Genomic DNA, 21,544 nt, shown 5'->3' with positions numbered 1-21,544 from the left:
ACAGGCCAGATCCATCACCCCGCTGCGTGCAAACCTGGTGCAAAGGGCACGCGGCTCGCTTGCGTCCATAGCGGGTCAGGGAGCCGTCAGACACAGCACGGCGGAGAGAGGAGGCTCGTGGATATGGTGCCGGTGGCACGGCGCAGGCGGCTGGAGCACACTGGAGAGCCCATAGCTATTGGGACGGTCCTTCAGCTGGTCACTGCAACCAGCAAAGCACATCCACCTGCCCAAGGGCCTCCCCCCGCGCGCCGTCCCTACGCGAAGCACGTTAAGCCAGGATGCTTATGGGGAAACTGAGGCACAACCCCACTGCTGAACAGGGAGCAGATAACAAAATACCCAGCGGGTGCATGGTGGAACAGGACGAGCCCCTGGCTGCTGGTCCCACAGGGCAAGGTGCCGTGTCCCCTCTCCTGGCAGAAGAACTGGAGTGGGTGCTGAGCTCAGCAAATGCTGCCGGGCACGAAGGCCCACCAGCCATTACCTGCTACGGCAACGGCGTTACCCGTGGCACTGCTGGTGCCGCAGTGAGGTGTAGAGCCCCGTCGCGGCCCTGAGCACGTTCCTGTGGCCGTGCACGAGGAGTTGTGCAATCGGCAGGCTGGGCTGCCGCATCGGCACATTCCCGGGGCCTCACGCTGCTCAGCACCCCCTTCTGCTTCCTCCCCTGTTTATCCTTCGGCCCAGGCGGATTGGCTGCCGGCCTGGCCGCGAGCATGAGGAATCCATGCCATGGCTGGCTAACCAAACACCGCCTAAGCCCGCGGAGCTGCGGGGCCAGTGCTCGGCTTCAGACCCATCACCAGGAGCCCGGCTGGTTCTGCAGCGCAGGGCGAAGCCCAAAGAGCAGCAAGCGCGACAGCCCTGCTTCGCTCCGGCTGGGGACGTGGCGAGGGGCCACGACAAAACCCTGTCCTTGCCCAGAGACCTGGGCCAGGCATCGGCCAGGTGGGGAGAGCCAGCCGCGGGGACACGGCTCCCTGCGTGAGGGGACGACGTCCCCATCACTCCAACCCTGGGCTGCCCATGGGGAACGGAGAGCTGGGAACATCGCCTCCATTGGGAGGGATGGTGACCCCGCAGCCCCTGCCTCCCCCCCCAGATACCGGCCCAGCATTCCTTCTTAATTAATGCCCTTTATTACCTGACTGTAACGATAACCAGTCACTCCCAGCAGAAGTGACTCCTGTAACCTGAGCGGGACGCCACAGCAGACCTCTCCGTCTCCCCCAAAGCGCTCTTGGGACCACCCCAGAGCGAAGCCCTGGCTGCCGGAGGCACCGAAAGAGGCCCCCAGGTCCCCTCCCTGAACCGCAGCACGGATCCTCCATGGGGCGAGCCCCTTCTCAGGCCAACCCCTCTATTGTCTTCCGTCAGCCCCCTCCAGGCCAGCCCGCTGGGGTCTGCACCGGCTGCCGGAGGGGGAAATTTCGACATGGTGTCAACTGCTTGATTTCAGGGACCTTGGCTTGATCCGAGGCCAACGGAGCTACGTGGAACACTGTTCTCAATCAGTCTCAGTCGCATTAGGACACCCTTCTCCTGCACACGTGCAAACGCAGCACGTGCCCCTTCCCATCGCAAAAGGTAGGACCGTCCCAGTCAATACGGCCACCACCCTGCGTCCCAGCCTGGGGACGTTCCCTCGCCAGCCCGTCACCAAGGCCAGCCTTGCTCCTTCAAAGCAACGCGGCAGCTCACGCGTCCTCCCTTCATGCCGGCGCAGAAAACCCCAGAGTCAAAGTTACACCAGAAACGCAGCCAGGGCTGAGCTCTGGGGCAAGATCCTGGGGAAAAAGCCAACAGCAGGGCTGAGGAGATGGGGGTTCGTGGGAATTTGGGCATTACCCGGAACCTGTGGGTTCCAGGGAGCCCAACTGGGGTGTCGCATCTTTGAAAGGAACTAACGAATGGAGCAACTGAGAGGGGCTTTGAACATGGACACACACCTTCCCCCCAACACCTTCTCCATGGAGAGGCCAAGACCGTACCCAGCCTGACGGGCTCCGACCCCCTCCTCCCTGGCAGCTCTCTTTCGCTCTCCATGAACTCCCAGACACCATCCCTGCTCCCACGTGTAAACCCACCGCAATCCCCTCGCTGCTGAGCGGAGAAACCATCCCATGCCAGCTCGGGCAGGATGCAGGGAAAGCAGCGCATCAGAAGGAACGGAGAAACGGGACTGGTGGGATTTAGCCACAACGCCAGATTTACAACAGTGAGTAAAAAGTGTCCCAGGGTCTCCAGCGGCCAGGAAAACCCCCGGAGCAACAACCTGGCTGCACAGCGAGCCAGCACCAGTGGCAAAACACTCAGAGTAGCGACCAGCACTGGTACGAGGAACCACCAAACCATTGCCAGGCTGCAGCCCGGTGTCCAGCGTCAGCAGCACCGGCTCCACGTCCCCTGGAAGGCTCCCTTCTGCTCTCCCACAGGCCCACAGCTCCTCAGCTTACGTGCACAGAAGAACAACGCTGACAAAAGCGCCTTTGGATAAGCTGGAAAGCGTCCCTAACCATTTAACGTGTCCTGGCTCAGGCCCCCAGCAACCCTCACTCCGGTACCTGCCGTGCGGCGCCGCTACTCCTGCCGTGCCAGCAGGAAGGGGACATGAGCCAGTATATATACCCTCTATAGGAGTACAGCGAGAGATAACGCCCTCTTCTCCATCTCCCAGGCCTCGGGGAGGACAAGGTGTGCGGTGAGAGACATCCCAAGACAGGAGAGGCGCGAGGAGCCAGAGGAGCCATCCCGCTGTGCCACGGCGGGGCACGGGCAGGTCCCTCAGGAGCCCTGCGAGAAGGGGCAGCTCCACGCAGAAGAGACGACCGAGCCCCATCCTTCCTCCCAAACCTTCCTGAGCCCTCCTCTTCCTACTCCCTCCTTCCTACCGCTCTCTCTGGCCTCCCCGCCAGCCACCTCTCAACACCTTCTCCTCTTCCAGCCCCTCTCGAATTTCCCCATCTCCCCTTGCCCTTTCCCTCGCCGAGCCGTTATCCCTCCGGACCCTCCTGCGTCCCTTCTCCTTCCGGCTCTCCACCCTTGTCCTGGCCTCTCCTCCGCCCTTGCCAGCTGTGAACCTTGGCATGGATGGAGCCATTGTCCTCCGGGCATCGGGGCCGAGGAGGAGGAGGGGAAGGTGTGAGAGGGGACACAGTGGAGCGTTTGTGTGTGTCCCCGCAGCCGTCAATGCCCTGCTTGTCCATTCATGCACTAAGATGGCAGGAACAGCAGCACCCACACAAGCGTCGCCATTTGGCGGGGTCCAAGGTGCCTGCCCAGGGGGGCACATTGCCCTGTTTGTTTGGAGTTCCGCAGAGGCAGAAGACAACGCCTTTATCTCCCTCTCCGGACTGAGGGTGTTGGAGGGTTGGCGGGGGGGGGACACACAACAGGACCAGAGAAGGCCACTTCATCTGGCATCTCCCGAACCCGGGACTGACAGGGAGGTACCGCTGCACGAGGCCGGCTCTGCCACCCCTCGCACCTCCGTTCCCCAGCCCGGGAAGAAGATGGGACCGGGAAAAGGCTTTCCAGCACAGCCTCCGGATCCCTTCTGCTGAGGCTCCGTCGTGCTGTGGGCTCTCCTGACCCGAGGCAGAGCAGCACCACGTGCCCAGCTCCTCCAGTCGTGTCCTGAGCCGGATTACGGCACGCCGGCCACGTGGCTACCCCGCTTCACCAGGCTTTAGTGAGCAGCAGTTAAAAACAGTGGAAAAACAAAAAAACCCAAAAAAACCAAAACCGAGACGTAAGCCAAAGCTTCTGCTCTGGCAGGGAAACCCCGTGCGTACTCCTCTCTTCAGCCCACTAACTTTACCTAGATTGCAAGTTTTCGGGGACGGGAGTGACCTTTTTCTATAGGGTAACACCTATGTGCATCAGCTCCCTGCCACCATCGTGGCAGCATAAACTCTCTTCAGTGTGACTTATTACCAGAGCGTATCGCCGCTACGAGAAAAAAAAATAAAAACATTTATTACCAGCTACACACTGGCATTAAGCAGAGACTATGACCCAGCCGCCCAGCTCCTTGCCACGCTCGGCGGTGACCGGGAGAGGCAATAACGACTCGGAGAGGCGCAGGGACGTGACAAGGCTAGTGGCAGATGGCTGAGTAATGTCACTGCTGCTCTGCCACAGCCACGGAGAGAGCCCAGGAACGTAGTCCCCGGCCACCCACCGATGCTGCCGGGCTTGTGGCTCCTGGAAAGGCTCTTAGGAAACTCAGGAGCCACCCCGGAGACCACTTGCAGCCCAATTCTGAAGACGTGCACACCACACACGTGGGGGATTCGGGACTCGGAGCTGCGCTGCCTCTCCTGGAAACCCCCCAGCGCAAAACAATCCTTAGGCAGGAAGATTAATAATCAAACAGCAACAGAATACAAACCTACAGGCAGCCAAGCATCGCCTGGAACACCGCGTCCAGATCGGGCATCTCGTTCCTCCCTTCTAACTGGGAGGCAACAAGGTCTCTCCTGTCCAGTCTGGACAGTCTCCAGAGGAGGCTGAGTGTAAGAAAGCAGAGCGATTTATCTGGATGGGCCTTGTGCCAGGGCTTGGGGAGGGCCATCGCTACTTTTGTGCAACCGACACCGAACTTTCACAAGCAGGAGCGTCAGGTCATCAGGCTTTTCCTTCTTCTCACACCGCCGGGACGTGCAACTGTACAGCGCTTGCTCTCAGCGCGACATTGCAAGACGATTTGCCGCAGAATCGACTCCCGCGAAAATCACAAAGGGCACCAAAAGCTTCTTACGTCGTCGGGTTTCCTCTTCCATCGCTGCAGTTAATTCCTCATCTACCTCTGCTGCACGCGTGGCACAAACCTCCCAAACCCCCGCGGCCACTTCCCGGGGTCCGAGAGCGGAGCAACGCGACCGAGAGAAGCGGACCGGTCAGGCACACAGGCACAGGGCAGTCACTTCTTTCCCCAAGGAGGAAACAAGGAAGAGATTCAACGCGCCCTGCTTCAGCGGTTTAAGTCTTGCTCGGCAGCTGCGGGGTACGAAGGGTGCGTTTGCAGGCGCTCCCGCAGCCGCCGCAGGCTGGGTGTCAATGGTCCGGTGAGATGCCTCCTGCTCTGCCGCTTGGCTGCTCTTCGGGGTTGATTCACGAGCTGGTGTGCCCTGCTTGGGAGTTCTGGTGCTCCTGAGAGAGGGATGGACCGAAGGACACAGTGGACGCTATTTCTCTCTGATTTCATCCATCCTGAGACGATACCAACCATTATAACCCCGAATCACGCAGAATTTTACTTGGGTGTCCCCCACCAAAGCCAGAGTTTCTCACTGTAGAGGGGACATCCTTCGGACAGATGCAATTCTGAATTAGGCTTCAGCTGATTAATTCATCTCCTGAGGAAGGGACCCCACTAATCCACTCCCACCCTTTAGTTCCTCATCTTAGTTTGCATGGTGTATCTCCATACTCTTAACTCCCAGACCAAAGAGCCCTCCGCTCCAAGAAAGCTATTTTTCAACAAGGTGTGTGTGGACTAGCTCAGTCACCTTCACGCTTTGCTTTTTCCTGAGCTAAGCTTCTCTAGCCACCCACAATAAATAACAAGTAATGATGCAATTGAAATAATTATTTAAAAAAAAAATAATCCCTAGAGATTACTGCTATGCTGGCTATTTCCATATAGGCTTTCAGACTGAAACTGAGGTTTCTTTTTTTAAAAAAAATAACATCATAATTTGGTGTTTGCATTTTCTGAGCTGTCTCCTGCACCAGAACATAGTTCCTGCACCAGGGATTTAGCAAACAGTTACCAGACAATACAAATCAGATACCAAACGTGCTGCTTGGATCCCATCCACCCGGCAAGCTCTCTGTGTGTTCTGGGTCTCACTTCAAAGCAGCGTGCTGTCTGGAGCGGCACAAACCAAGAGGGAAGGTGCCTGGCAAGTTGCTCGAGGACGCTGCGTGGGGAGGGCAGCAGACGGAGCAGAGGATGAGGAGGTCACCCCGGACCCGGGAAGGCACTGACCGCACACGTTCCCGCAGGGAGAACAGCTCCTCGGGCTCGTGAGGCGCAGAACGAGTCGTCTCCACGCGTCAGACAAGCGGAGGCAAACGCTTGGGACTGAAATAAGGGCGAGATGCGCCCGAAGGGAGATAAACCTCACGGCAGCACTGCTCGAGCTGCGGGCGCAGAAGCACGAGGATGGATGACGACGGGTAAGACCTTCTCTCAAAGGACCAAGCGCGGAAGGGACGCAGGAGGAAGGGCAAACTAAATCGAAAGCCCTGTCCTGGTACCTGGCCCAGGCAGACCTCTGGGAGCCATCCCTCCTCCGCTCCGTCTTCCCTCCAGCGCAGAGGACAGCAGGCAGTAGGTGCTGCTGCTGCTTCCCGGCACCGCTCACCCAGCTCCTTCCAGCAAAGCAGAGATGACGCGCTGCTGCCGCTGCGGGTTTAAGGCACCTGCTGGGGAAAGCAGAGTGGAGGTCCCGAGCGAACAAGTCCGTTTTGCTGCCAGCCAGAACTGGGACAAAGAGCCGAGTTATGAGGGGAGAGCGGGAAGGCAAGGAAATTACACAAATTGTATGAGTCATTAGATCAATAGATTAAAAGACCTCTTAGAGCCTTCTGTCCAGGCCAGCATAAGGTCATTCATACCCAGCTCGCTCCTCGGGGCTCTGCCCCGCGCGTCTGGACTTATTGCTTCCATTCGGGAGACGACGCTGCAGCCCCACACTCCTCCGAGCCCAGCTGCCCTCCTGCGAGCCGACCCGAGTGCTCCCCTCCTTATCTCCACTCACCGCCAGCGCCCCTTGTGCTAAACAGCACGAGGATTTCACGGCTGGGACGTTCGCTATCTTCTAACCACAACTGCTCACGGGTCAACTCCTCCCGTCGCGACGCGATCTCTCTCCTGCGACTGTCCCCAGCCCGTGCACGTCAGTCCCCGTGCTTGTGCTTCCCACTGCCACCCCAGCATCGGTCACAGCAGGGGGGCTGTCTCTCTCTCTCTCCCTTTCAATATCTACGTTTGGAATTATTTTCCCTCAGACGCATCACCTTTTGCTTTCCCCAAAAACAAGGGCCACAACCCCGGCTGGGTTGAACCACAGCACTTGGGCTGACTTTATCAGAAATGTAGCAGAAAGCCTGGCTTTTCTACAAAAATCCACTTTTCATCATCTCCCTCAACGCTTGTGGTACCCCCAGCATCTTTAGGCTGCCGAGTACATTTGTTAGCGAGGTGCCTCTGCAGCAGCACACCCCGAGGTCTGCCGGGCTCCGCGTTGTCAGTTCCAATATCAGCCCATCGACATCCCGATTAGAAACTTCTCCCACGTGGAACGGACAGGGAGAACACCGGAGAGATCAAACACGGAGCTAAAATACAACTGCTAAGAGCAGAGGGGTTACTAGCAGAGACTCCCAGGGGCTGGCACCTGGGCCAAAGCCAGTCGGTATGGTTTTTATTGCTGTTCTCCACTGGCAAAGCTGGGAGGTGGCACACATATTGGTGGGAGAGCAAAGAAAGGAGGGGAAAAAAACCAACCCCTCATTCTCACAGAGGGGTTTGAATCACCCGGTGAGTGCCAGCAATCTCTCTGCTGCATAGAAACAAAGCAAAAGGTGAGATAATCACCCAAAAGTAGCGTGTACAGGCTGGGGATCTGCTGGGGGAAAAAAAATATTAAATGAAAGGCTCCGGTTTTCAGAACTAACCTCGGCCGTGCAAGCCCTCGACACAGCGTCGGCAGCTCTGACGGTGACTGCAGAGTTCTCCGTGCGCGAAGGGACCATCGAGCAGAAAACAGAGAAACGGTCCTGCATTTTCCTTTCTGCATACCGCTGCTGGAATCGGCAGCCCAGCTCTGTTTCTCTGGAAGAGGGCGTGGAAATACTGGAGAGGCTTTGGAAAAGGTGGAAATAACGCCGCTGGGGATGCGCAAGAAGCTTTAGAAAAGACCCTGCCTGGTCTCTTTATTCCCAGGAGGGTGAGCTGCGGTTGAATCCCGACATATATGAACTCACATTGGAAAAGCAGCCTGCTGGGAGGGACTTGCAGTCTGGTGAGGAGGATACGGCAGTTGGAGTGCAAGAGTTGACACATCAGCCACGAAATAAGCCGCTGCTCCTAGCAGGGAGCAACAGCTTTCCCAGAGAGGTAAAACATGCGGGTCAGGGACCATCTGCTCCTCCGTGCTTGCAAAGCACAGCCACAGCAGGCCCGTGGCCTGCAATAAATATGAATATTAACATTACCGGTCACCTTTTTTTATTTTTTTAATATAGTTTCCAAAAGAAGATCCTCAAAGAGATGCTCTAGGAGCAATTCTACCTCTCGGGTATCTTGGAGGTCCCTCCTAGTTGAGGAGCCCACGGTGCTCTAGACTGAACACAACGCAGAGGCAGCGGACAGTGTCTCAATGGATATGAGAAGCTCAGGGAGACAAACCAAACCTTCTCAGCACAGAAACCCACAACCACGGCCCACTCACTGTTCGACTGTCCTTCAGGTTCTCCACAACACTGAGTTACGGACAAAGGTTTCAGAGGTAACTCGGTGATTAGAAGCTGGTTTAAGATTTTTGGCAGTTTAGGAACACTTTTGACAGTATTTTCCTATTTCCTTATCCTCACTGTAGTCCATCGATCCTCCCAAGAGAGTTCTATTAGCAAAATTAATTCACAGCACCGTACTTCAGCTCCATAAATCATGAGTTTGTCCATGGAAGGGGAGCAGGGAGAGCGCTGATGTTGTCCCGCTCCCACCAGACACCTCCTCCTAGCACAGCACGCTGGGTTCATCGCTTGCCCCAAGTCTTTCAGCCAGCCCCAGTTGTGAAAGCAGCTTCCTTGGAAGCTGACAAACAAGTGACAAACCGTTCCTTAACCTCAGAAGAGCTAACATTTATTCTGGAGCTAACCTCCCTCCAAAGGCTGTAGGACAACTCCACACTACCTATGACCAACACCGGGAGCTACGAACAGAAGGTGATCTAAAAGGCTGCAATGGCTGTGGTGGTGACTGTGACCAATTTTACGGGAGAAAGCTGAGCCAAGAAGAGTTTCAGCCACCCAAAACTCCCCCAAGACAGCACAGCCCACTCTGCTGAAGTTTCGCAAGCTTTGTTTCCCCGCTTTCTTTTGGAACAGCACGAGCGTACCCCGCAGCCAGGATTCGTCCCCCGCCAGACCCCTGCTCCGCTTCTTTTGGAGGTTTGTCGTGCGGATTGGGGTCTGTCACGATGCAAAAGTCACTTTCCCCTTCTGCAGATTCCTGGGTCCTTCCGAGAAGTCTGCTCACGCAGACGCGAGGCAAGGGAAGAGCAACGCCGCGTCCCTAGTGAAGCACGTTGGCGCTTATGCCTTAGGTTTAGAGCTGAATTAAATGGGACTCAATTCTCTCCAGGTCCTCCGGTGAACTTGCTGGAGCTCTTCCACCCAACTGTGTCTAGCAAACGGGTAACGGGCTGCAACGGTCGTGCAGGGGCTGACCCTGCCGTGTCCTTAGGGCTTGGAGCAGACCTCCTGGCCGGAGAAGGGCGCGGGGAAGGTCCCGCCGGGACAGCACTGCTGTCCAAGGTACCGCCGCCACGCCGCGCCCATCGCCTCTTCCCGCACGCCGCGCCGGCACGCACCGCGCCGGCACACACCGGAAGGGATTGCCAAGCAGACTCTTTCCCAGAAGGACAGTCCACACGTACCGAACAACCGCGGCGCTGATCCCTGCGACATCTCTGCCCGCACGGGGCGAAAGAAATTCCCGAGATTACCGGTCTCTTGTTTTTGTGTAGTCGCTTGTGCAAGGGGCTACGCGGATACAGGAAAGGAAGAGATGGATCGTGCCCCAAAATTGTACAAGTCTGTTAGAGAAAGGGCTGACACAGGCAAAGCAGCAGGGAGCTGCCTGGATCTGTGCTGTAAAACGGTGGCGTAGCCCAGAACAGAAAAATATCTGCAGACGTGCCCAGTGTTTTGTCTGGAGGAGACCCCTGCTCATCCCTCGAGAAAAGAGCACGCAGACCTGAAGATCTGCTGGAAGAAGCTGGCAGACCTAGCCTCTGCCAGGACAGACACACAACTGTCCTTCGTAGAGACCCGCCCTGGGACCAGCCAGCAAGTCAGACCCATGTGCTAACGGACCTGTACGCTCTCCTCTTGTTGGAAACTTCTGTTGTTGTTTTATTTGTTCCTTCGGCTTTTTTTAAAAAAGCGTACTGCGGAAGCAAATGAATTCCTGACAATTTCTGACAATCTGCACTAAGTCTCTCTGACTTCTCCAGTCCCTCAGAGAAGTCCTCAGCCCACACAGACTCTCAGGGCTGAGCCAAGGGCAAAGACTGACCAGTATCTCACAGTTCATCAGGACATATTCCTTCCTGTAAAAGCCTCAAACCGGAGCGCTATGGAGTTTTTGGTTGGTTGGTTGGGTTTGTTTTGGTTTTTTACAGGTGAAACACAAACCCACAACCACACGTGATGAGAAGCCCCACAGTTCTCCTGGCAAAGCTAGGATCTTAACCTCAACCTCATAGATAAATTCTCTGTGGCAGTAAAACCCCACCAAACCTATTATTCCTCCACAATTTCAGCGGGAGGTTACATTGCTCAAAGCTGTTATATGGGTCAGGCTGGAAGATCGGAGAGTTCCTTCTAACCCGAAACTCAGTTAAGCACCTTTATTTTAAGAAATGACACTGTCAAAGCAAGGAAAATCAGAAGGTAATTTTACTGAAAGCCTTACTGCCACTGCCTGGGCCTTTTGAAATTAGCATGCAAGAAAAGAGGAGCAGCCAGGGATAAGAAGAACGGAGAGGTGGCTTTATCCCAGGTGGTCCTTAGCTGCCTCTGTAAGTGAGGAGGGCTCATCTCTCCTCTCTTCCACACTTCACCTGAACCATAAAGACTTCAGGGCCAGGCCTGTCTCCCACTGCCAGTCCAAAGAGGTTGCAACTCAACCAGCAAGGAGGACAAACACCTTAACGATATGAGACTTCCCAACTGCTCATCGACACAAAGCCTCTGCATTTATTGAGCGCCACAAAGTTTGTGAAATGGCAAAAGAAGATTGAACGTGGCTCTCCTGCACTGACAAAAAGCCTTAAACCAACAAACACCACCCCAACCCCTTTAAACAATGGGCTGATTAAAGAAGAAACAACTTCTACAAACTTGGGGTTTAGTTCTGCAAAAACAGAGACCTCCGCAAGTCTTCTTCAGGCAGTGACTATCCCCAGGGAACTCACGTCTCCTTTTCACTCGCCAACATTGATTGTTCACTGGCTGATCAACCCGCATCTAAAAACACAAACCAAGGACACATCAGACCAACCTTCTCCATCTCATTCCTACTATCCAGTTCTCAAAGCTCGCTCTCAGTGTGGTTTGGTTTCCAAAACAGCAGAGAAGAGGGTTTAAACAAAAAAAGCCCAGTAAATTCCACTACTTCTCCCCTAGAGAGCCACCTGAAAGCATTCCAGCCTACACATGATGTCCTCCTGACACGGCCAGTGCTGGTAGGTATTTGTGGTGGCCGGTATCAACCTTACCACACATCACAGCTGTGACTGGCACCTTTCTCATCTCTTTCAAAGCCAAACTTGGTCCAATGTCATGATCACCTACAAGTTTGTGCCTTGACTAAATTAAGAAAAAACTGTGCTGAAAATTCACGGTAAAAATCTCTACCAGTGGTCATCCATGATCTATTGCATGCACAGATGCCTCCTGGGTGTGACAGAGACGCAGTACCTGTACCTAAAAGCAGAGGAGTAGGAAAGGTCCCTAACCCTGATGTTCCACAAGACCATCCTGTTGGATTGGGTTGACTTTTGACCAGTTCCTCTTCCCAGGCCCCTGCACACCTGCACAACCTCCAGCACTCAAACTTCTCATTCTGGGCTGTGAAGCCTGTCCCCAACTCTGCAGGTCCCCACATCGTTGTATCTTGTGTCCCTTTAGCCCCTCAACACCCAGATGAGTTTTGAACCATCATTTATCACCCGTCTCTCTTCACTACACGTTCCGCTATGCTGCATGTGAAAACTCATCACCATCCACCTCTCCATTCCAATACCCCTTTCCAAAGACTGAATCAAAAGAGATGGGAGGGAAGGAGGGGAGATGGACAGAAGTCCTCCTACTCCCCTACCCAGAACTTCTCATTGACTTCAGAGTTTGATTTGGATGGGACCTCATCAGGGAAAAGATCGTTTCTGTTCTTACACTGAGCGGAACATTGACTATATTATCAGTGAGCAGCCAACTATGAAATGGCTTGATGGCCCTTATAATGCACAGTTTTTAAGCTTTTGCTTTACTTAAGCAGGTGTTTCATTTCCAATAAAGTCAAAGCGCACTTTATAGTGCTTTATTGAATCAATGTCCATAACCATTGCTTGTCACAACAGACGAGATAAGCCAAGATCAAGCAGGCTGATAAGTTGTTCCGTTTCCTGTTTACCTAGATTTCTGGCAGTCAGGTGTAATCAGTGCACGAGATTAAAAATAAATGATAGTTGTTGATGAATAAGTATTGTCAGACACAAACTAAGCGAATCTTCATATTCCAAATTAAGTTGAACATACTCTTTATATCGCGCCCGCTTCTCAAGGCTGCAAGCAAGAGCGGCTCAGCACGCTCTGTGGTCCTTGCCATCAAAGCAGACCGCTTGCAGGAATTAGGCTTCCAACTCTTGGAAACCCTACCTGTGTCTTCCACAAGTCTTGTCCCACGCCCACCCCCACGCCCTCTGCATTGTGTCCTCCCCACCAGTTACTATCTTCTTCTCCAGATCAATTTGTCATTCCCAGTTTCCCAGGATAACACGCTGCTGTGACATTGGGGTGATGACAAAAGACTCTACACAAAATAATAATAATAATTAAAAAAAAAAAATCAGTCCCAGCAAAAATGTCTTTAATTACTGTTTTTTTAAAAAAGCAGAGATCTCACCGAAGCTAGACCATGGCTGTTGGCGTTGCACGTGCCTACCAGCTCCTTCTTCGCTTCTGGTCCCACCCCACACTGCTTCAGCTAGCCCGTTCAGTCTCTGTTCACGCTACACACTGGTCTGCAATCACAGCCCCGCTTTTTTTTTTTTTTTTCCCCTCTTCCTACTGATGCAGTTTGCTATCACTTCGGCTGTAATTCAGTATATCATCTCCTTCAATACGCTGCAAACAAATGACAAGAGCAGCTGAAGGAAAGAAGACCGGGTAGAGCAAAAGGGATGAGGGACGGGGAAGAGTGGGGGGGGGGGAAGAAAATGTAGGATAAGCCAGAGAGGCTGAGAAACCAGAGGGAATGATCCCACCGCTGCCTCCAGCCCTGCACACCAGCCCTAGCCCCAGGACTGCTCCCCTGGTTCACCCTACCCTCAGCCCTCAAATCCCAGATCCGAGCACACCGAGGCCATTTAAAACTCCAGCCTTGGCTTTTCCAACCAGCCCTCCTCCCCACCACCCCAAAACCAGCAAAATCCGCAAGCAGATTCCACAACAAACCCGGCATCTCTCCCCAGCCCTGCTCCCAGATCTCCCTTTCACCATTTTGAGTAACTGCATCAAAACAGACAAAGTTCAGTGAGATAAGTGGTGGACCCTGAGTATCACGTTACATTTTCCCTCGGGAAGGAAGCCTTTCATTCAAACGTGCCTTGAACGTGCTCCAGGGTGTGCTGGAAGACATCGGGGAGCATAGGGTCCTGGGCTGACCACGCCGGCCACCTCCACCACATCAGATAGAAGATGTCCCCTGTCCCTGCTCTGCGGGGCAAACGGTGCCAACGGGAGAGGAAGGTCTGGAGGATAAGCAAGGGTATGCCAAAGTGTGCCAGTCGGAACAAATAAGAAGGTATATCCATGAAACCGTAAGTGGGAGCCACCGGACAGCCAAGTGTGGTGTCCAGCACAATCCACCCTCTACTTCTAAGAGTACTTCTACTTTTCCCAACACAGCAACCGTATCCTCCCTTGGACTCTGCACCTCCCCTGCCGATCTGACACAGTCTCATCCCTCTCTGTCCATCCCTAGGCTCTTGGTGCTCTCCCGGAGAGCACCAAGGAGGCCACGGCCCGGGTTCTCTCTCCCAAAGAACGCTGCCCCATGAGCTGCTTGCACGGGAGGGGCATCTGGCAAGCACCAGCTCAGGCCCGAAAGCCACAAGCCTGTTTGTGTCTCCAGTCACAGCTGCTCCCCTGTCCTCTGGCAACGCACACGCTAGTTAATCATTCCTCAGACACATTTAGCTCACTGGGGTTCTTATCAGCGAGTGCAAAGTCCAAGTCCGATCAGCAACGCTACTGGAAAGAGGCAAGGGGGTTACCCAGCAAGCTCCACCGGAGCAACGCTATCCGCAGGCAGGGAAATCCCTGGGCAGAGATACACTGGAGGGATGCCAAGCCATGGGCTAGGACCCTGTCTGGGCAGCGCAGAGGAAGGACAGACACCCAGGCACGCAGCCTGGCACCCTCCTGGCGCGGCCCCCCAGCTCCAGATCACTCGGGTCTCGCCCCAGCGGGAGGAATCCACGAGGACCCTAACCAGAAGAAGGCAAGTACAGCACGGCCCCGTCCCTCTCCCTTCTTTGAAAGGTCTCCTCTGGTTTTATTTCTCCCTCAGCGCCCATGGGGTGAAAGCAGAAAGCAAAGAGAAGACCACTGAACTATGACAGGCGGCAGAAGGCCCAATGGAGACAGCAACTTCCCCACGCACCACCCAGGTGGGGTTTGCACCTCCCCAGGCACTGCCCAGCTCTCGCCAGCCCACCCGTGCCCAGGGGACGGTTTATTCCACGTGCACTGCAGCTGGGATGACTCTGGCCCCAGACGGCCAGCCCGAGCGAACGCTTTGCCCTAGCAGAAAAGGGTGAGGGAGCGGAGGGAAACCCTGCCCATCCAGCACCCCAACAAGGCTCCTTCTTGACCGGCTTCTCTTCCCCACATCCTTGCATGCATCAGCCCTTGCGCAACCCCAGTCCAGGCAGAGGGAGCAGCGCAGGTCAGCCGGATTTCTGAGTCACCAAGGAGCCCGTTTCCATCAGCCCGGTCACACCTCCAGCACGACTCCCTTCTAATCTGCCCCGACGGTCACCTCTTCCTGCTCCCTCCTCCCAAACCCCCTCCTGGTCCGTGTCCAGGCATCGCTCCCAGGACACCAACCTGTGGAAGATACATTAACCAGAACACGGGCAAAGTACCTCTCCCCATCGCCGACGGAGCCTCCGCGGGCGTGTGCTCACGTCGCTCTTTCTGAATCACAACCCACTTCTTATCAGACATCTTGAGGGATCCACCCTCCTACCAACAGCTCTCTGGCCTTACTCCATCTAGATGTCTCCTGTCCTTTTCCCATCCAGGGAAAAAGAAGTTTTGGGGAAACCGGGGAGAGAGGGCAGACCCCAGAGAAGTACCAGAAGGGTTGCAAGACCACGTTGGAAGCGGCAGACTGCTCCGGACTAGCCGTGCCCTAAGGAGCGGACGAGGACGAGGGCTTTGGCTGGAGACTCTGGGAACCTCCTGCTGCTGGTCCTGCTGGGATGGAGGTGGCAGCTTCCCCCCGTGCCTCAGCCAAGCGCTGCAGATGAGCCCAAGGGAACGTTTTTCTCTCTTCCCTCCTCTTCTTAGGCCCCAGGATGGAGCCAGGCTCACCAGCATCCTCACGTTGCCTCTCTTGTTGAGGGCACGTGCTGACCAGAGGCAAACGCCGAGTCGGGTGGGCAGGGGAAGCTTGAAATAAGAGGGCAGAGAGAGGAGGACCAGAAAATAATCACGCTGGAAAGAGAGACGGAGAGGCAGAAGGGAAAGCAAGCTGAGCCGTGGAAGGGTTGGGGGATCCTTGCTGTTACCTGCTCGGATCCAGCGCATCCTGAGCATGGTGAGAGCAGATGTCAAGCTCCCGCCGCGTCCCTGCTCTCCCCCTCTGTCGTCATGCTGCCTAGCTCAGCTTGTCTAGGTCCCAGGGCTGCTGCTGCTGGTTTTTCTATTCCCCCAGGGAAGAATGGGAGGGCCAGGGAGGAGGCTGGGAGGTTGCTGCTACAACGCTGGGATTTGGGTCTGCGAGGGGATTACCAGGAGGGATGGTCATGTGTTTGTGCTGTACCAGGTTCCCCAGGACCATTCTGTCACGGGCTAACTCCGTCCAGCAAAGCGCTCCGCACAAAGCCTCTTACCTTCCCCACCGCGCCAGCCAGGCCCCGGAGAGACCGTCACCCTGCAAAGCCACCGCTTCGCCAGCCCCGCTCCTCCCCAGAGCCGGGTTGAGGCACAGAGCACCCGCAGCGACGTGCACCAAAGATCACGTCGCGCTTTTCGTTCTCCACGGCATCCCCCCCTTCCCGGTCCTTTCCCTTTGCCACATCAAAGGGCTCCACGCAAGCAGTGCAGGAAAGGCATCAGAGATCGAAGATGCGTTTGGGGGGTGCAGGGGGGAGGCAGCCACTGGGCAGGTGAACAGTGAGCACGAAGCCCAGCTCCCAAAAAAAGCCGTCCTCTCATGTAATTCAAAAGAAACTAGATGCTGAGATCTGCTGTAGTCGCGTTGCTATGTCAAGCCCAGGTACCTAAAAACCATACAGCTGTCCTGGTTTGGGGGGGGGGGTTCTGCCTGCCGGCCAGCACCGCAGCGAACACCACAGCCTCTGTGGTCTACCGCTGCCTTCAGCTGCAAGAACCCACCGCTCTCCCCTCTGCACCCCGCAGCGGCCAGGATGAGTCCAAAGCAGTCCCTTGCTCCTCCGTGATTCTTTTTTGCAATCCTCCTGCCTGGCAGAAACTGAAACTGCTCCCGTGGTTCAGGGAACCCCCAGCGAGCCGTAAGTCACGGGGGGGGGGTGTCACCAGCACCGCAGAGCCCCTCCAGCTCAGGGATGCTTCACCCCACCATGAGGGTGCACGCACAGACACGCGTTTCCGAGTGCTCCAGCCGCTTTGCGCTCGGTGAAGAATTGTAAAGAGCTGTTTCGTTTCACAGGACCGGCGTGCCCTCGCTAAAATCTGGCCCTTTCTGTTTAACCAACTGCTGTCTGTCCCAACTACAGCTCAACCCAAAACCCTCCACACTTTTAGCGCTGGCTGTTCTTTCTCCGGTTCTTGCCTTATCCCCATTCAGCCATCTGCCAAACCGCCCACTCCCCTGCCCCCCGAGCCCTGCTCTGCACATCTTTCCCGATATACATTCTTTAACAACCTCTTATCTCATAAATTAGCCGAGAGAGAGAGGGATCCCGAATAGCTGAGCTCTGTCGTAACTGTTTCCCTTACGCGAGTGGTAGGCAGGGAGGAAGGTAAGGTTTCTAGCAAGATGCCAGCCAAGGGTCAGACACTTTCAACTCCCTACTTTTCCTTTGATACAAAATACAAACGCTCCGGGTAAACACTATGGAAAGACCAAACCCAGCTCCTTTACCTCCGCTGCCAGAACCCCCAGCATCCCACGCCCTCTGCCTGCCCAAGCTCTGCTCGGCAGGATGGTCCTGAGCACCACCAAACACGTTTTCCTGCCGTGCTAAGACAAACCGGGGCAGCGATGATTTTCCTAACACGGGACAGACCCGCTTCGAGGACACTCAGAGGCCGCGCTGCCGGCCGGGCTCGCGCTCACGGCATCTTCATCCCAGGAGGCCGTGAAGCGATGCCCGATCCATCTCCTCCGAGACGCCGCGTTTGCTTTTCCCTCATCCCTTCCCAAACATCAGAGCGAAGCCCTAGACTTTTCACATCGTTCTTCTGCTTCTCCGTCCTCGCCATGTCTCAGATCTCACCCTCAAAGAGCAAGCAGCTGCATTCCAGGGAAATACGGATATCCTGCCCAAGCAAACACCAAGAGCCCTCCTTAGGAAAATAAAAACTCTCTTGCAGCTGAGAAAACCGGAGCGGGGGGCAATCGGCCCCCAAATCGCTCCCCGAAACGAGCCCCGCTCTGCAACCTGCCGCACCGTCGCCGGCCAAACGTCAGGATTTGGAATCAGCACAGACACCAACTCTCTTCCACACCTCAGCCAGCACAGCCCCCGCTCCCCAAAAGTCTGCAAGAAGAGCCCGGTTAATCCTCGTCTGACACTTTGAAATACCAAGCGCTACGCGAGGATTACTCTTAAATATGGCGGGGTTGCTTACAGCAGGCTCGGATCCTGTGCAAAATCACAATCGAGCAAAGGAAAAGGAATTCCCAAATTATATCAGGGTTTTCAACGCAGAGGAAGAAATCCCCTTAGCGTAAAATCTCCGCTTGGCGAGCAGATGATCTGCGAGAAGAAAAAATATTTCACGGTAAGAGAAAAACATGGTTTGAGCACGTGCTCCCCCCTGGAAGGGAAGCAGCAGACGCCTCTTAAAGAAGGGATGAGGTAGCGAGGAATCCGTTCTACTAATGAATTTATTCCTGTAAATTGTTCACCACTACATTACATGCCCAGAAACCATTAATCCTTCAGGACAGCGAGATTCCAGGGCAAATCTGACTCCGTGCTGCAAAGCTAACAATTTAAGGCACTGACCTTCGCTTCCAAACAACAGAGGATCGGTTTGGCCGCAAACTCCTTCAGAGCACCATGAGAAAAGCGTGCGCAAAAGGAAAGAAACTTGTTTCTTCCCTCTCTGCGTGAACTGACCCGAGCAGCAATCCTTCGTGGTAAAACTTTCTCCTCTTCCCCTCAAACACCGTGTTGTAACAGATGCTCTTGAATAACACCGCCGAAGGGATCTAGCGGCCCAAACGAAATAAACAGCCACACGTCGGGCTCCACAAAAAAGAAAAAAAAAAAAAAAATTAAGCTCGGAGAAGTTCTAAAAAGGAAGTTCTCCAAGTAAGCAAATAGCAGAGGCTAAGAAATATCCTTCAGCCCCAGTTTCCCTCACTCTGGGTTTTTACAGGGACAAGATGGTTTTAGTTTGAAAGGAGAAAGATAGAAAGAGAGGGAAAGAAGGAAAAAAAAAAAAAAGGGAAAGAAGTAGAAAAAAAAGGGAAAGAATTCCAGAACGGTTGGGGTTGGCAGGGACCTCTTGAGGTCATGTTGTCCAAGCCCCTGCTCGAGCAGGATCACCCACAGCACCCAGAAAGAACAAGCCAGACGGACAAAGAAACCCTGCACCCTCTGAAAAGATGCTCTGAGGGAGAGAGAAAAATCCTGTTTCTACAAACGGAGAGACAAACACTTGAAGTCTAATGCCTGTAAATAACGTCGGGGTGCTGAGCACGGGCCGTGCGGGATGCCGGGGAGGTGCTCGGTGCCCAGAGGACAGGAGGTGGGTGGGCAGGATTTAGGAGATTGGACCAAGTGAAACCCTAAAAACACAACAAGCTCCCCTGAAGGCTGAGGAGAACAGGGTCTGGGAGCACGCGATAAGAGCCGGCGTGGCGAGGCTTCCCATCCTCACTAATCCTGTCGCTCCTGGGAATCCAGAGTCACGGCTAGAACAAACAGGGGCTGCTTTTTCCTTTGAAGAAGAAGAGATGCATTACCGAGGCATCACACACGGATACCAGAAGAGAGGAAAGTGAGAAGTAAGCAGCTTGAGCCTCTGTTCGCTCCCAAGAGCATCATCTGCTCGTGGCGCATCTTCATTTTCCTCTCCAGGTTAAGTCCTTCCACCAGCCAAAGAAACAGAAGGGACACAGTCCTCCCACCCCAAGCACCCCAGGCGACGCTGAGCAAGCAGTCCAGCGGAGCAGGCAGCACGCTGCCCGATCCCACCACTGCTGAAGCACAGCACGAGGACTCCGGAGGGGATCCAAACTCCAGAGCTGACTTGTCTGCGCAACCGGTTACTTTCTCCGTGGACGAGGGTCCACCTCAACAGACCCCGGCTCTGCCACCGGCAACGGGACACGTTGACGCAACGCAGCCTCGCTAGGATGGGCACGTTGATCCCCCGCGACCAGCGTATTTCTGTGCCAGGGGCTCACGCCAAGGTGCGCAGCCCACGCGACCGAAACCTCCGCTTGGCTAATGGCCCACCAGAGAACAAGGGGCACGCGGCGCGGGGCGCAGCGCCACAAAGAGAGAAACAAAGACAACGAGGGAGAAAGAAAAAGCGACAACGCAGTCAACAAGGAAGAGCGAAGCGTGCCAACAAAGCCAGACCGGGGAGAAGAAACACCGAGCCAAAGGAGGAAAAACAAAGGGTATCGGGGTCCCAACGCCTCCCCAGCCGCACAGTTCGGCCCTACCAACCCCTGAGCTGCCACGAGGCCAAATTCTCTTTGCAACCACCTTTCCACCGTTGGTTTCAGTAAAAACCACCTTTGGTTTGCACCGATGGGACGGAGACTCTGATCCGCAGACACGCGGTGCCCAAAGGGGTCTGGGCTCTGGCTGGGCGGGCACCGGCCTACGGACACCGATCGGGAGACGGCGTGGGGCCCGCTGCTGGACACCCCTGCTGTGGGATCGGCTGTCTCCTCGATGGGAGAGGAGCGATTTCCCCAGCAGCGAGCCTGCTTCCCGCACACTGCGTCCAGGTCCGGAGGCCACCGGCCCTTCGGCGAGCAGAGAGGGCGGCCAGCACTTTGGCCCCGCGGCGACGTCTGCGATCCCTACGGCCCGCTCCGAAGACCAACGAGTGCCGTGCCGAGGTCCTCGCCGGGGCGGTGGCGGACACCCCACCGTAGGACGCGACGCGCTCCCCAGCCCCCCGGCGTGCCGCGACCTCCGGGGCTCGGGCCCCGCGGCGCACCGGGGATGTCGCCCCCGAAGCGGTTGCCGTGCCCTGCCTTCGGCCGGGCCGCGGTGGGACCCGGCGGGGAGGGAGCCCCTTACCTTCGAAGAACCGCTGCAGAGCTTCCGTCTCGTCCACCACCTCCATAGCTGTGCCATGCACCAGGCGGCCGGGCTAGTGGCCCTGCCTGCAGGGGGGCATCCCGCCGGGCCGGGCCGGGCCGGGCCGGGCCGTGCCACACACCGGGCCGCGCCGCGCTCCCCGCTCCGCAGGTGACACCCCCCACACACACACTCACACACACACACACACACACACTCTGCTACCGCCCTCAGCGCCCCGCTCCGCCTCTCCGGCGGGGTCCCGGAGCCGGTACCGGCACCGAGCGCGGCCACCCGCTGCCCATCGGCCTCCGCCGCGAACCGCCCCAGCGCTGCCCCCCAAACTTGGGCTGCCGCGACGGGCTCCTCCCTCCCTGCCTGCCTGCCTGCCCGCCCTCCCGTGCCCCGGCCCCGCTCCTCCTCCTCCTCCTCCTCCTCCTCTTCCCGCCGCCCCTTTGCCGGCCGCGCCGGGCAGCGCGCGCCCCCGCCGGCAGGGAGAGCCCCGTCCCGGTACCCGGGGCTCCCCCCGACAGACGGCAGGCATCATGTCCCCGCCTGCCCTCCCGAGACCCGGTGTTCCCTCCAAAAGATTACATTTCCCACCCAGGACCCAACCCCCGCCCTCAAATTCAGCCATAAATCACCCCCCTCCCCCCCAAAAAAACCCAAAAACCCACCCAAATCCTTCCAGCACCGGGGCTGGGGGGGGGAAAGGACAGTTATGTTTTCTTCCCCAGATGTGCCCACAATCAATAATAATGCCTAAAATAAAATAAATAACAGTACAGTATCTAAATGAAGTTACAGTTATC

General features: G+C 55.9%; 1 protein-coding gene across 3 annotated transcripts in view; it reads right to left on the bottom strand.

Annotated features, from left to right (window-relative positions):
• Positions 1–20,907, bottom strand: part of MYRF (myelin regulatory factor) — a 63,039-nt gene extending 42,132 nt beyond the window's left edge. For 2 of the 3 annotated variants that reach the window (XM_075755510.1, XM_075755514.1), the window contains exon 1: positions 20,733–20,907. In XM_075755510.1, the coding sequence (XP_075611625.1) occupies positions 20,733–20,778 (46 nt within the window). In that variant the 5' untranslated portion in view covers positions 20,779–20,907. Of the gene's footprint in view, positions 1–6,270; positions 6,363–20,732 lie in introns of those variants that run through there. The other variant, XM_075755511.1, reaches the window with a different exon arrangement.
• Positions 20,908–21,544: the final 637 nt, after the last annotated feature.

Source organism: Balearica regulorum, chromosome 5 (assembly GCF_011004875.1).
Source record: "Balearica regulorum gibbericeps isolate bBalReg1 chromosome 5, bBalReg1.pri, whole genome shotgun sequence".
Lineage (NCBI taxonomy): Eukaryota > Metazoa > Chordata > Aves > Gruiformes > Gruidae > Balearica > Balearica regulorum.
Note: the sequence above shows the minus strand (reverse complement) of the source record. Positions and strands in the feature narration are given on the sequence as shown.